Below are 12607 nucleotides of genomic sequence, written 5' to 3' on the forward strand. Positions count from 1 at the left end.
AAGTTATGTATAAGATAATACCAAATGCTTCAAAAGGAAAGCCAAACTCCCTGAATATAGTATTTGCAAATGATATACGAATTAAATATCAAATGCTTGAAAACGAAACTAAACGCCTGAATATATTAATCTGCAAAGAGGAATCTTGAGTGTTTAAAATAATCATCTCTAATTTTCGGAAGCAGTCACTGCGTATTAACAAAACCCGTTATTCGTATTAATTAGCACGACACGATAAATATTTATCAGGATAAAACTGCAATATTAAGGTCATTATCAATCATATTTAACAGAATCAAAAAGCGTTCAAAACAATTACGAAAATCACTCTTATTAAATGTTGATCTTGAAGATAATCAGTAGATAGTGAATGATCAATATATCCCCACCACTAGAGCCCTTAAACTGGATTAATTCGCCCAGTTTTGGTGGGTCATATGATAAACAAAATAGAACTGTGTGTTGAGTAAACAATTAATTACTCAAAATATGAGATGAGCAAGCCACCATGCCTGTAGAAAGCGCAGCTACCAAGAGGCGCAGTCAAAACTAAGAGATGAGAACGCCATGGAGCCTGTATAGAGCAGCTACGAAGAGGCGTTACTTTAACTAAAAATATTTCATAAATTCCTGGACAAACAATGGGTTAAAGAGATCCTTTGGAGTAAAACTGTCTGCCAATATATTATAATACTGTTATTTTGCATGTTTCTCACAACGCATACACGGAATGTACCACCACCAGAAATTATATAAAACTATCTTCATGCATCACCTAAAACAATAACGTAAAATAAAATATAAGAGCGCAATCCACCCATGTAGATGGATCTGAGAACAGTAATCGGCTATGATATAACATTTCTAAAATATGGGGGAAAACTAAATTAGATATTTATCTCAGATTTACATAAACAATCGCTAGAGATGAATAAACTGAGAATACCTTTCGAGTGAAGTTGAATGCATCTTTGTTTGATGTCTGAAAAGTTGGCCCATAACATATCACGCAATTCTAACTCTAAAAAATATGCCAGGTCCATAATAAAGAACCAGAGCGATCCATGTTAACATATAGACACAACAACATTTTGAAAAGAGAAATCAAAAAAAATTCACAAGCAATGGAAAACTTTGTTTAGATGGGCTCATGTTATATTTTACAATTCTAAATCTTATGCGACATGCCAAGTCCATAATAAAGATCCAGAGAGATCCATGTTCAAATATAGACGAACAGAAAAGAGTTTCTTAGATGGGTTCGTAATATATTATGCAATTTTAAATCTCAAGCCACTTCCGTGCCCATAATTAAAAACCAACGAGATCCATGTTTGAAAATAGACGAATAAAAAAAAGAAAATACCAAAAATAAAAGCAATGGAAATCTTTCTTGGAGATGGGTTACAACTATTTGCTAGCCCGGTTTTGGAAAAAGACCGCATCGTGCCCATAATTAAAAACCAACGAGATCCATGTTTAAAAATGGACGAATAAAAAAAAGAAAATACCAAAAAAAAACAAGCAATGGAAATCTTTGTTGGAGACGGGTTACAACTATTTGCTAGCCCGGTTTTGGAAAAAGACCGCATCTTCGTGCCCATAATTTAAAACCAACGAGCTCCATGTTTAAATATAGACGAATTAAAAAAAGAAAATACCAAAAGAACAAGCAATGGAAATCTTTCTTGGAGATGGGTTACAACTATTTGCTGGCCCGGTTCTGGAAAAACACCGCATCCTCAATGTCATCATACAAATTTGATTTGAACAGTTTCGAGAACAGGGATATTTCTGAATAGTTAAAACATCTCTACTTATTTTAAAGACTTCTAGAAACAAGTAGTAAAATATCTTTTGAATATTTGCTTCGTCGCATTCTTCAGGATCTCTAGAAACAATGACCAAGAGCTCAAAATCTAGTAGCCATTCCAAGAAACGGACATCATTTCAGTTGCAACATTCTTGTGTGAACCAGAAAAGGAACATGTTTTCAGTTTTATTTTTTACATAAATATTTTGAACCCCTCCTAGGTCCATCATCAAGGTGAGGAATCGAACACACATCAGAATCTGTGAACCATAAAGCGTAATTTAAAACACAATGAATACAAGTTTTTTTAGAAGATCTTCATATACAATTCAATAAGAAGACCAAATAAAGCAAATAAAATTCATTTAATTTCAGAAGAAAAAGAAGGAAACAAATATGAAGAGGCTTTAACAAATACGAAAAGATCTAAATGTGTCAAAATAAAGCAGTCCATTTAATCGTTCTCTCCATTAGAAAAGAAGCGCACAAAATACAGAAGCCTCGGAAGTTGCAAACCACAAGTTGATTGTACAGCATCGCAGCCTGAAACGATTACAACTTGACATGTGTGCAAAATAAACCTACGTAATGCCTCTGCTAAATCAAAAGCGCTAGAAAACTACTCCTGAAACTTCCTTGCATTTGAGCACTGGTAGTAGAGACATTTCGAATTAAAGTTGAGATCCACGTTCCTGTATTGCCTGCAAGTATAACTAATTTATCAAAACCTATGCCATATAGCAAATGTAAAATCACTACAGAAAAAAACTAATCCTATTTTATTTGTCTACAATTAATCTCATAAAAACCAGCAGTGTCATATTGCTTCGCATACAGAAAAAATGTACAAAACCAAACAGGCAAATCAAAATTCATTTTTCCCATCAGAAACGAAGGATGAAAATACAACTAGTTAAAATATGACTTCAATGGAGAAAAAGTGAAGAAGTCCATCGAACCATTCTCTCAATTACAATTTTTCAGTAAGCAGCCACAAAACACAGAAGCTCGGAAGCTGCCCGCCAGTTGCTTGGACAAAAGAGCATTCTGACAAAATTTACAATTTGAGATCAAGAATTGCAGTATAAAAGTCAAAAGAAAACTGCAAAAGATATCCAGTGTGTCTATAAAGAGATCAAATTTCCACAATCCATTGCATAATATATTTGTTTCTGGATTTGATTCTGTAGAGACTTTTACCATCAACGTTTCGAATCACAATACGTGATCCATCATCAGGATGAAAAGAGAGCAAGAGATGCAAAACAAATTCGAATTTGTTTTGCATCTCTTGCTCTCTTTTCATCCTGATGATGGATCACTGATTCGAAACGTTGATGGTAAAAATCTCTACACAATCAAATCCAGAAACAAATATATTATGCTATCCACTGTATCAAGAATGTTATAAACATATTGCAGGAACTTCCGTGTGTGTAGAAACATCATAGCAGAGACCTCCAGGGAATTAATCTTGAGGTTCATTGGCCCGTATTGCCTGCAAGTTTTGCTAACTAATCAAAACTTATACCATATTAACAATTTAAAATCAATTCAGGGAAACAAACGTAAAAGCACAGTTTAGAGTTTATCCTCTCCTTTATCCTCAATCAAAACTAACTCATTCTTATCCAATCAGAAAGCCCTAATTGCTCCTCCAAAATCCATTACAATATTTATCAAATATGTAATTGAGACACTCGGAAAATCAAATTTGTTTTGCATCTCTTGTTCTCTTTTCATCCTGATGATGGATCACGTAGTGTGATTCGAAACGTTCATGGTAAAAATCTCTACACAATCAAATCCAGAAACAAATATATTATGCTATCCACTGTATCAAGAATGTTATAAACATATTGCAGGAAATTCCGTGTGTTTAGAAACATCATAGCAGAGACCTCCGGGTAATTAATCTTGAGGTTCATTGGCCCGTATTGCCTGCAAGTTTTGCTAACTAATCGAAACTTATACCATATTAACAATTTAAAATCAATTTAGGGAAACAACGTAAAAGCACAGTTTAGAGTTTATCCTCTCCTTTATCCTCGATCAAAACTAACTCATTCTTATCCAATCAGAATGCCCTATTTGCTACTCCAAAATCCATTACAATATTTATCAAATATGTAATTGAGACACTCGGAAAAATCGTAGCTAAAAACAGCAGAAACAAATAAATTTCAGAAAAAACCCTTCCAATAGATGCATGTGTCAGCAATGAAGGGAGCAAAAGCCAACATAGCGCAAACAATAAATGTGATCACTCCGTATCCATCTCACAACATAACGAGGTATAAAACGAGGTATTGAGGTGTTGTATGTGAGTTCAACATCCAAATTCCATTTGCCAAAAGGAAGGCTGCGAAGACACGTTTAAAAGATTCTTGAGAAGACTCATGTCTAGAGGAGTATGCCTAAAACGGTATTGAAAAGATTATGCATTAGACAATGCATTAGATTATATGTTAGACAATTTATTTGTTGGTCCTAAAACACCTAAAAATCCATTGTTGATAACTGTTGTAAAAATATGTTGTTGCTTCTTTGCTTAGCTTTTAAAGAACATAGTAGGCTGACTGTATGTCAGCCAAACCTGGCCCGGAATGGCAGAGGAAGCCAATCTCATTGTTTGTGGTCTACAGTTTCATGTATAAAGGAAGTTATAGAATACCACAAAACAAGAGGCAAAAACCAAATAGAAAGAGAAAAATATATGCTTGCTTGTGGAAGAGAAAACATCCAATTGATATTATTGATATCAACCAATTCTATGTAGAACTGGCAAAGAAATGTTATCTTTGTGGGCAGATAAGCTTTTAGGTGTAACAAGAAAATTCTGAATACGAGTTGAAAGAGACATCAATAACTGTCATGTCCCTCTCTTAGCAACATAATTATAACAGGGGATTTGCCTATCATTGACTCTCGTAGGCAAATAATTATGGGAAGAGGGTCGATTTTGTCTTCCAATTAAGTAAGCGGGGCCTACTCATTCCAATATTAAATAAAGGTTGTATTCTAACTTTATAAAGTTAATTATTTAATTTTATAAAGTTAATATTTGTAGTGCAAGATGATTCCGGATAATTTCCAGAAACTTCTCAGCAAAGGGGATAAATAGAGGACATAGGGCTCCCATTTGAGGCAAGCAGTTTTAATGATTCGATTTCTATTTTCAGTTGGAGCAATTTGTAGTCCCCGGCCTGCAAATTCTTAGAGGTCTCTGAGAACGGAAACTCTCTTAGATCTGCAATTTTGAGGATGTGGAATATCATCCGAATTATTGCAATCTGAAAGTGATACTGCAGTCACTTTGACAGGGCAAAATTTGTGGCCTAAGGCCAAGTGGGAGATTCAAGAAGAATAGATCACCATACTTCAAGTCATTGCAAGGTTGGAGCAAATTCGTAGAAGAAGCCAGAATATCAATCGAACCAGACAAGAGTCTGATATCCGTCTCCAATCAGAGGGGGATAAATTACAGTTCATAGACGGAGTTCTCAATAGGTTTCTTGTGCTACGGATTCTCGGCGTCACATGATTATCCAGTTCGCAGGTCCAAGGATAAACTCGAAGGGTGAAGATTAGCGGGTGCCTGAATTTATTTCCTTTCGAAAGGTCATGGGCGGATTCGGGCCAGACACGAAATGAACAGGCCGCGATTTAAAAAATTGGGCCAATATTAAACTCCAGACCAGCCACCACGATCCTAGACGGAGTCAATACCGCCGGGCAGGAGAGGGCATTCCTTGCGGATCTTGGCATCGTTAGCGGCAAACTACACATCATCGAATGTCTGCGGCAGATCCAGACATTTCTACTGCCGGCTCCACACAAGTTCGGTGCTCATATCCGACCAGTGGACATCGCCAAGTCTGAGCACACCGATATTGTTCTTGGTGGATATCATTTTCCAATTGCAAGATGGTGGTTGGATAAGGCGCCAGGCATTTTGGGTCGCCAAACAGGTTCCCATTGATTATTATATGTTTTGTTGACAAGTGCTACAAATGTTGATGGATAATGAGATATTGTAGACTTCTTATTATATGCATTTGCTTAATTTTCCTGGTGTAACAGAGCTAGACAATAATCCCAAATAGCACAGTTATTTGAAGTAATTAATTTCCCTAGTATAATAGTAGTAGTGATTAGCTAGGGTCATTTCAGTGGTATCAGAGCAGTAGTCCTGCCATCCTGATTGGATAAAAGTACTTTAATTTCCGGAGTCGTACTCGAGAACCATATTCAAGAACAGGGATATGGGTGAAAGACAGAGTCCGCCAAGATTTCCCAGAGTCGACGATGATGAAACCAGAGAATTTTACAGAACCATGACTACCGGACAACAAGAAATAACTCAGACACTACAGGCTTTGACTACCATAATGGAAAGAGTTATTCAGCCCAAGATTCAGGATCAAGGAAGAGGCACATCTGATCACGATGATAGGAGTGTGGCAGGATCACAAGGTGCTCCTAGGCGCAGATCATGGACAGCAAATAGGCCTACTCGTCCCACCTTCCTAAGGGAAGAGGCTCAGGAGATGGGAGAAGACGATGCACCAGAAGATTTCCAGGATGATCTTAGGGTTGCCACGACAGAATGGCAAGCATTACCCCCGCATGTGCATGAATTATTGAACTTTGATCGATATCTAAACCAAAGAAGAGAACATATGAGGAATAGCCGCCTGAATAGGAGACCTAGAGGAGGTCATGAAAGTGAGTTACAACGAGCTGTCAGTAAACTTACTTTGCCTTTTTTCGATGGGAGTGGTCAGATGACAGCACAAGCTTGGATTCATAAGTTGGACACCTTTCTAGCATTAAGGCCTATGTCGGAAATAGATGCCATCAGGTATGCCACCTTACATCTGGAAGGCGCAGCTCATGATTGGTGGTCACATGGAATGGTTACCTTGCAGCACAATCAGGTAACATCATACCAGGACTTTGTGGATAGATTGGTTGAACGTTTTGATAAGAAGGATCCAGAAATTTATTTTCGCGACCTTGCTCAGTTAAAACAATTCGGCAATTTAGAGGTTTATATTAGTGAATTTCAAAGGTTGTCAGTCATGGTACCAGATGTATCGGAAAGGAGGTTAGTTATCTTATTTACAGAAGGATTGTCTGAACCCCTCAAGGGATGGATTAAGGCATTTGACCCACCAACACTGCAGGAAGCCATGAGGAAAGCACGAAGTATGGAACTTACCACCCCTTCTAGCCGGTTCACTCCCAAGAATACTACCTCTTTCAAAGACAACAGGAAGTTTGATAAAAATAAAGGGAAGAGCATTGAAACCAAAGGGAAATCTACCACACCCCTAGATACAGAAGCATTAAATGACTTGCGAAGGAAGAAATTATGCTTCTATTGCAAAGGTCCATATGACAGGGATCATGATTGTCCCTTGCGACCAAAAGGAAAAGCCAATAGAGTTATGTGGGCATATTACGAAGGATCAGACTCCGACGGTACGGCAAAAGAGGATGAACACACTGGTTCAGAATCTGAGGAAGAGACGGGAAAGTTAGAACAGAAAGAAGACCCTGAATTGCATCTACAGCAAGGGCGTTTGTCTAGTATTCAACAGGAAGGATCTTTCAGGTTGCGTGGTGTCCTAGCAGGGCAAAAGGTGATTACATTGGTTGATACCGGAGCCACACATAACTTCATTGATGCAAGATTGGTCGAGCGTCGTGGTATTAAGACAGAAGAATTTGAAGGTCTTAGTGTACAGGTTGCTGACGGATACACTCTTAAGTGTAACAAGATAGTCAGAGACATGCCTTTACGCCTGAATAATTATGAGTCCAAAGCGGATTACCACGTGGTCAATATGGGTGATTTGGATATCGTTTTAGGCATGACATGGTTACGTTTATTGGGTGAAGTTACCTTTCGACTCAGGGACATGGAGATTAAGTTCGAAGTAGATGGGAGGCAGCATGTATTGAGAGCTATTCGGAATAGTGATATCCGAACAATCTCTCTTAGACGATTGGAAAGATTGGTGAGACATGAGGATCTTGAATGGGCAGCCATGTGTACTCTCATGCCTACTCGGGAGGAACAAACAAAGACAGAATATCATCCCGACATACAGATATTGAGGAAAAAGTATAGTAAGGTATTCAGCGATATTCCACCTGGTACGCCACCTGATAGAGGGATCGAGCACATCATCGAATTAGAAGAAGGCGCTAAACCAGTTATGATCACTCCATACAGGCATCCCAAAAGGCTTAAAGATGAGATAGAAAAAACCATCAAGGAGCTTCTCACGATGGGACACATCAGACCTAGTAAGTCTCCTTTTGCTTCTTCAGTAGTTTTGGTTAAGAAGAAAGATGGTTCATTACGGATGTGTATAGATTACAGGATGCTGAATAAGAAAACCATTAAGAATAGATATCCTATTCCACGGATTGATGAGCTTCCTATTCCACGGATTGATGAGCTAATAGATGAACTGCATGGGGCATGCTACTTTAGTAAGATTGATTTGAGATCAGGTTACCACCAGATCAGAGTCAGAGAACAGGACATTGAGAAGACTGCATTCAGGTGCCATTGTGGGCATTTCGAGTTTGTAGTGATGCCATTTGGATTGACCAATGCACCAGCTACTTTCCAGTCCACCATGAATAAGGTCTTCCATCATCAGCTGAGAAAATTCGTGTTGGTATTTTTTGATGATATCTTGGTATACAGTCGAACATGGCAGGAGCACATGGCGCATCTAGAAACAGTATTGAAAACCTTGCAAGAAGAATCCTTGTATGCCAAAGAGTCCAAATGCGATTTGGGAATGATTGAGTTGTTATACTTAGGTCATATTATCAGCCGAGAAGGTGTACGGATGGATCCTGATAAGATTCGTGCTATTGTGGAGTGGCCTACTCCTGAGAACCTAACTCAGTTAAGAGGATTCCTTGGGTTATGTGGCTTCTACCGCAGATTTGTTTGCGGGTATTCACGACACGCGGCCCCTATAACAGATTTGCTTAAGAGGGGAGCTTTCGTTTGGACAGCAAAGGCACAGGCTTGTTTTGACAGATTCAAGGAGATCATGACCTCATGTCCGGTACTAGCATTGCCTGATTTCTCGAAACCATTTGAACTCCAGTGTGATGCCTCAGGAGATGGTATTGGGGCTGTTTTAATGCAGGATAAACACCCAATTGCATATGAAAGCAAGAAACTCCGTGGGCCAGAGAGATCATTCAGCATTTACGATAAGGAGATGTTAGCTATCATACATGCACTAGCTAAGTTCAGGCAGTACTTAGTAGGTGGCAAATTCTGCATAAAAACTGACCACAACAGTTTAAGACATTTCCTCGGCCAAAGGGATCTCAATGATAGGCAGCAGAAATGGGTCAGTAAGTTACAGGCATATGACTTCGATATATCTTATGTTAAGGGCACACAAAATGTGGTAGCAGATGCCTTGTCACGCAGACCACATCTTAGTTCAATGATTGAGATCTCTGAGGATTGGAAGCATTTGATTATTGCAGAATATGCCAAAGATTCATGGGCATCTAGGATAGTTGATGGGACACTTGTTGATACCAGGTATACACTTGTGGATGAATTGCTTATTTACAAAAGCAGGGTATTTTTAGTCCCAGGATCGAAGGTGAGGCAGTTCATTATGCGAGCTCTTCATAATTCACCTATAGCTGGTCACCCCGGATTCTTTAAAACATATAGACAGGTGCGAGAACGGTTTACATGGAAAGGACTTAAGAAGGATGTTTTGCAGTATGTTCGTGAGTGTTCCGTTTGCCAACAGAATAAACAGGAGCACACTTTTCCAGCGGGGCTGCTACAGCCACTTCCCATTCCGTGTCAGAAGTGGGAATGCATATCCATGGACTTCATTACCGGTTTGCCCAAGGCTCAAGGACGTGATTGTATTTATGTGGTGGTGGATAGGCTAACAAAATATGCTCATTTCTTTCCCATCACCACTACTTATACTGCACCACAGGTAGCTGAAGTATTCTTCAGGGAGGTTTTCAGGTTACACGGGATACCCCGCAGTATTGTCAGTGACAGGGATAGTAGATTCTTGAGTCATTTCTGGCAAGAGGTGTTTCGATTATGCGGCACTGAGCTCACACCCAGTACTAGTTATCACCCGCAAACTGATGGACAGACGGAAATAGTAAACAAATGGGTGGAAGGCTACTTGAGGAATTACGTAGCTGATCAGCAGAGGGCTTGGGTAAGATGGATTTATTTGTGTGAGTATTGCTATAACACCACTTACCACATGTCTATCCAAATGACACCTTTTCGAGCATTATACGGCTATGATACACCCAGTTTCATTGACTTATTGATGAGTGATGTTCGGGTTCCACGTGCTGGGGATTTACTGCAAGAAAGTAAAGATATCATTAGCTCTCTACGTGATAACATCGCTCGAGCACAGAATCAGTATAAGCAATACGCAGATCAAAAGAGGACGGAGAGAAGCTTTGAGGTGGGCGACATGGTTTACTTAATGCTTCAACCATTTCGACAATCTACTCTCAAAAAGAGTGGGTCAGAGAAGCTTAAACCCCGGTATTATGGACCTTTCAGGATCAGTAGGCGAATAGGGGAATTGGCTTATGAACTTGAGCTTCCAGCAGACAGCAAAGTATATAATGTGTTTCATATATCACGTCTCAAAAAGGCATTGGGACAGAACGTGATACCTTCTGCAGTCTTGCCGCCTCTGGATGATGAAGGGAAATTGATCATGGTACCGGAATTCATTTTAGGAAGCAGAGAAAAACAGCTCCGCCGAAGAGTAATCAGAGAATATTTGGTTAAATGGAAGGATCTACCAGTCGAAGATGCTACTTGGGAGAATGAGACCATTTTGCAGCATCCAGCTCTGAGATTGCTTGAGGGCAAGCAATATCTGGAAGGGCGGACTGTCATGTCCCTCTCTTAGCAACATAATTATAACAGGGGATTTGCCTATCATTGACTCTCGTAGGCAAATAATTATGGGAAGAGGGTCGATTTTGTCTTCCAATTAAGTAAGCGGGGCCTACTCATTCCAATATTAAATAAAGGTTGTATTCTAACTTTATAAAGTTAATTATTTAATTTTATATAGTTAATATTTGTAGTGCAAGATGATTCCGGATAATTTCCAGAAACTTCTCAGCAAAGGGGATAAATAGAGGACATAGGGCTCCCATTTGAGGCAAGCAGTTTTAATGATTCGATTTCTATTTTCAGTTGGAGCAATTTGTAGTCCCCGGCCTGCAAATTCTTAGAGGTCTCTGAGAACGGAAACTCTCTTAGATCTGCAATTTTGAGGATGTGGAATATCATCCGAATTATTGCAATCTGAAAGTGATACTGCAGTCACTTTGACAGGGCAAAATTTGTGGCCTAAGGCCAAGTGGGAGATTCAAGAAGAATAGATCACCATACTTCAAGTCATTGCAAGGTTGGAGCAAATTCGTAGAAGAAGCCAGAATATCAATCGAACCAGACAAGAGTCTGATATCCGTCTCCAATCGGAGGGGGATAAATTACAGTTCATAGACGGAGTTCTCAATAGGTTTCTTATGCTACGGATTCTCGGCGTCACATGATTATCCAGTTCGCAGGTCCAAGGATAAACTCGAAGGGTGAAGATTAGCGGGTGCCTGAATTTATTTCCTTTCGAAAGGTCATGGGCGGATTCGGGCCAAACACGAAATGAACAGGCCGCGATTTAAAAAATTGGGCCAATATTAAACTCCAGACCAGCCACCACGATCCTAGACGGAGTCAATACCGTCGGGCAGGAGAGGACATTCCTTGCGGATCTTGGCATCGTTAGCGGCAAACTACACATCATCGAATGTCTGCGGCAGATCCAGACATTTCTACTGCCGGCTCCACACAAGTTCGGTGCTCATATCCGACCAGTGGACATCGCCAAGTCTGAGCACACCGATATTGTTCTTGGTGGATATCATTTTCCAATTGCAAGATGGTGGTTGGATAAGGCGCCAGGCATTTTGGGTCGCCAAACAGGTTCCCATTGATTATTATATGTTTTGTTGACAAGTGCTACAAATGTTGATGGATAATGAGATATTGTAGACTTCTTATTATATGCATTTGCTTAATTTTCCTGGTGTAACAGAGCTAGACAATAATCCCAAATAGCACAGTTATTTGAAGTAATTAATTTCCCTAGTATAATAGTAGTAGTGATTAGCTAGGGTCATTTCAATAACCAACAACAATTTGGTCTGATAGTCTACACCTAATGAAGAACAAGCAAAGAACGTTTGGACCAACAGATCTTCCACAAAAATAGAAGACAGGCGAGTTCAAGACATTTAAAAGAAGTGTGGAGCCGAGCTATCATCTCTTCCACAAACCCATTGTCTAGACTACTCTCAACTGTTGACTACAAACTAGAAAGCAAACAAAATGAGCATATAGGTACAGCCTGCTTCTATACTTTGGAAGAACATCACAAGATTATGCCATCAAATACTATCACCAATTAAAAAATAGAGAGAGAAAATGCTGGGAAAGGTGAAATCTACCCCTACAAAATAAGTTACAAAGCAATGTAATGATATCTTGTAAACAAGAAATGGCAAGTCAATCAAAAGACAATTAGGGAAAAGCTCAAGAATGCTAGAATATAGAAATTAAGAAAACCACTAGGGTAAAAATGTAAATTTTCTGCAAATATCCTTGGACTGAATATAGACTGGAATCTACCTTTTTTTATCTCCTTATAGCTTACTGAGAATAACTTC

General features: G+C 39.1%; 1 protein-coding gene across 5 annotated transcripts in view; it reads right to left on the reverse strand.

The window, feature by feature from the left end:
- Positions 1-2244: 2244 nt before the first annotated feature.
- The window catches only part of LOC149551922 (inactive poly [ADP-ribose] polymerase RCD1-like), a 29794-nt gene continuing 19431 nt past the window's right edge, over positions 2245-12607 (reverse strand). The window contains exons 7-9 of one of the 5 annotated variants that reach the window (XR_016352831.1): positions 3272-3311; positions 2788-2860; positions 2450-2514 (exon numbers count right to left, since the gene is read on the reverse strand). Coding sequence is in view for 3 of the 5 variants with exons in the window: in XM_089787419.1 (XP_089643545.1) it covers positions 2411-2514; positions 2788-2860 (177 nt within the window). In the remaining 2 variants the exon portion in view is untranslated. Of the gene's footprint in view, positions 2515-2772; positions 2861-3271; positions 3312-12607 lie in introns of all 5 variants that reach the window. The other 4 variants (XR_016352830.1, XM_089787419.1, XM_089787420.1 and 1 more) reach the window with 4 other exon arrangements.

Source organism: Cupressus sempervirens, chromosome 6 (assembly GCF_028749045.1).
Source record: "Cupressus sempervirens isolate cs-2001-9-10 chromosome 6, ASM2874904v1, whole genome shotgun sequence".
In the NCBI taxonomy this organism is placed as follows: domain Eukaryota; kingdom Viridiplantae; phylum Streptophyta; class Pinopsida; order Cupressales; family Cupressaceae; genus Cupressus; species Cupressus sempervirens.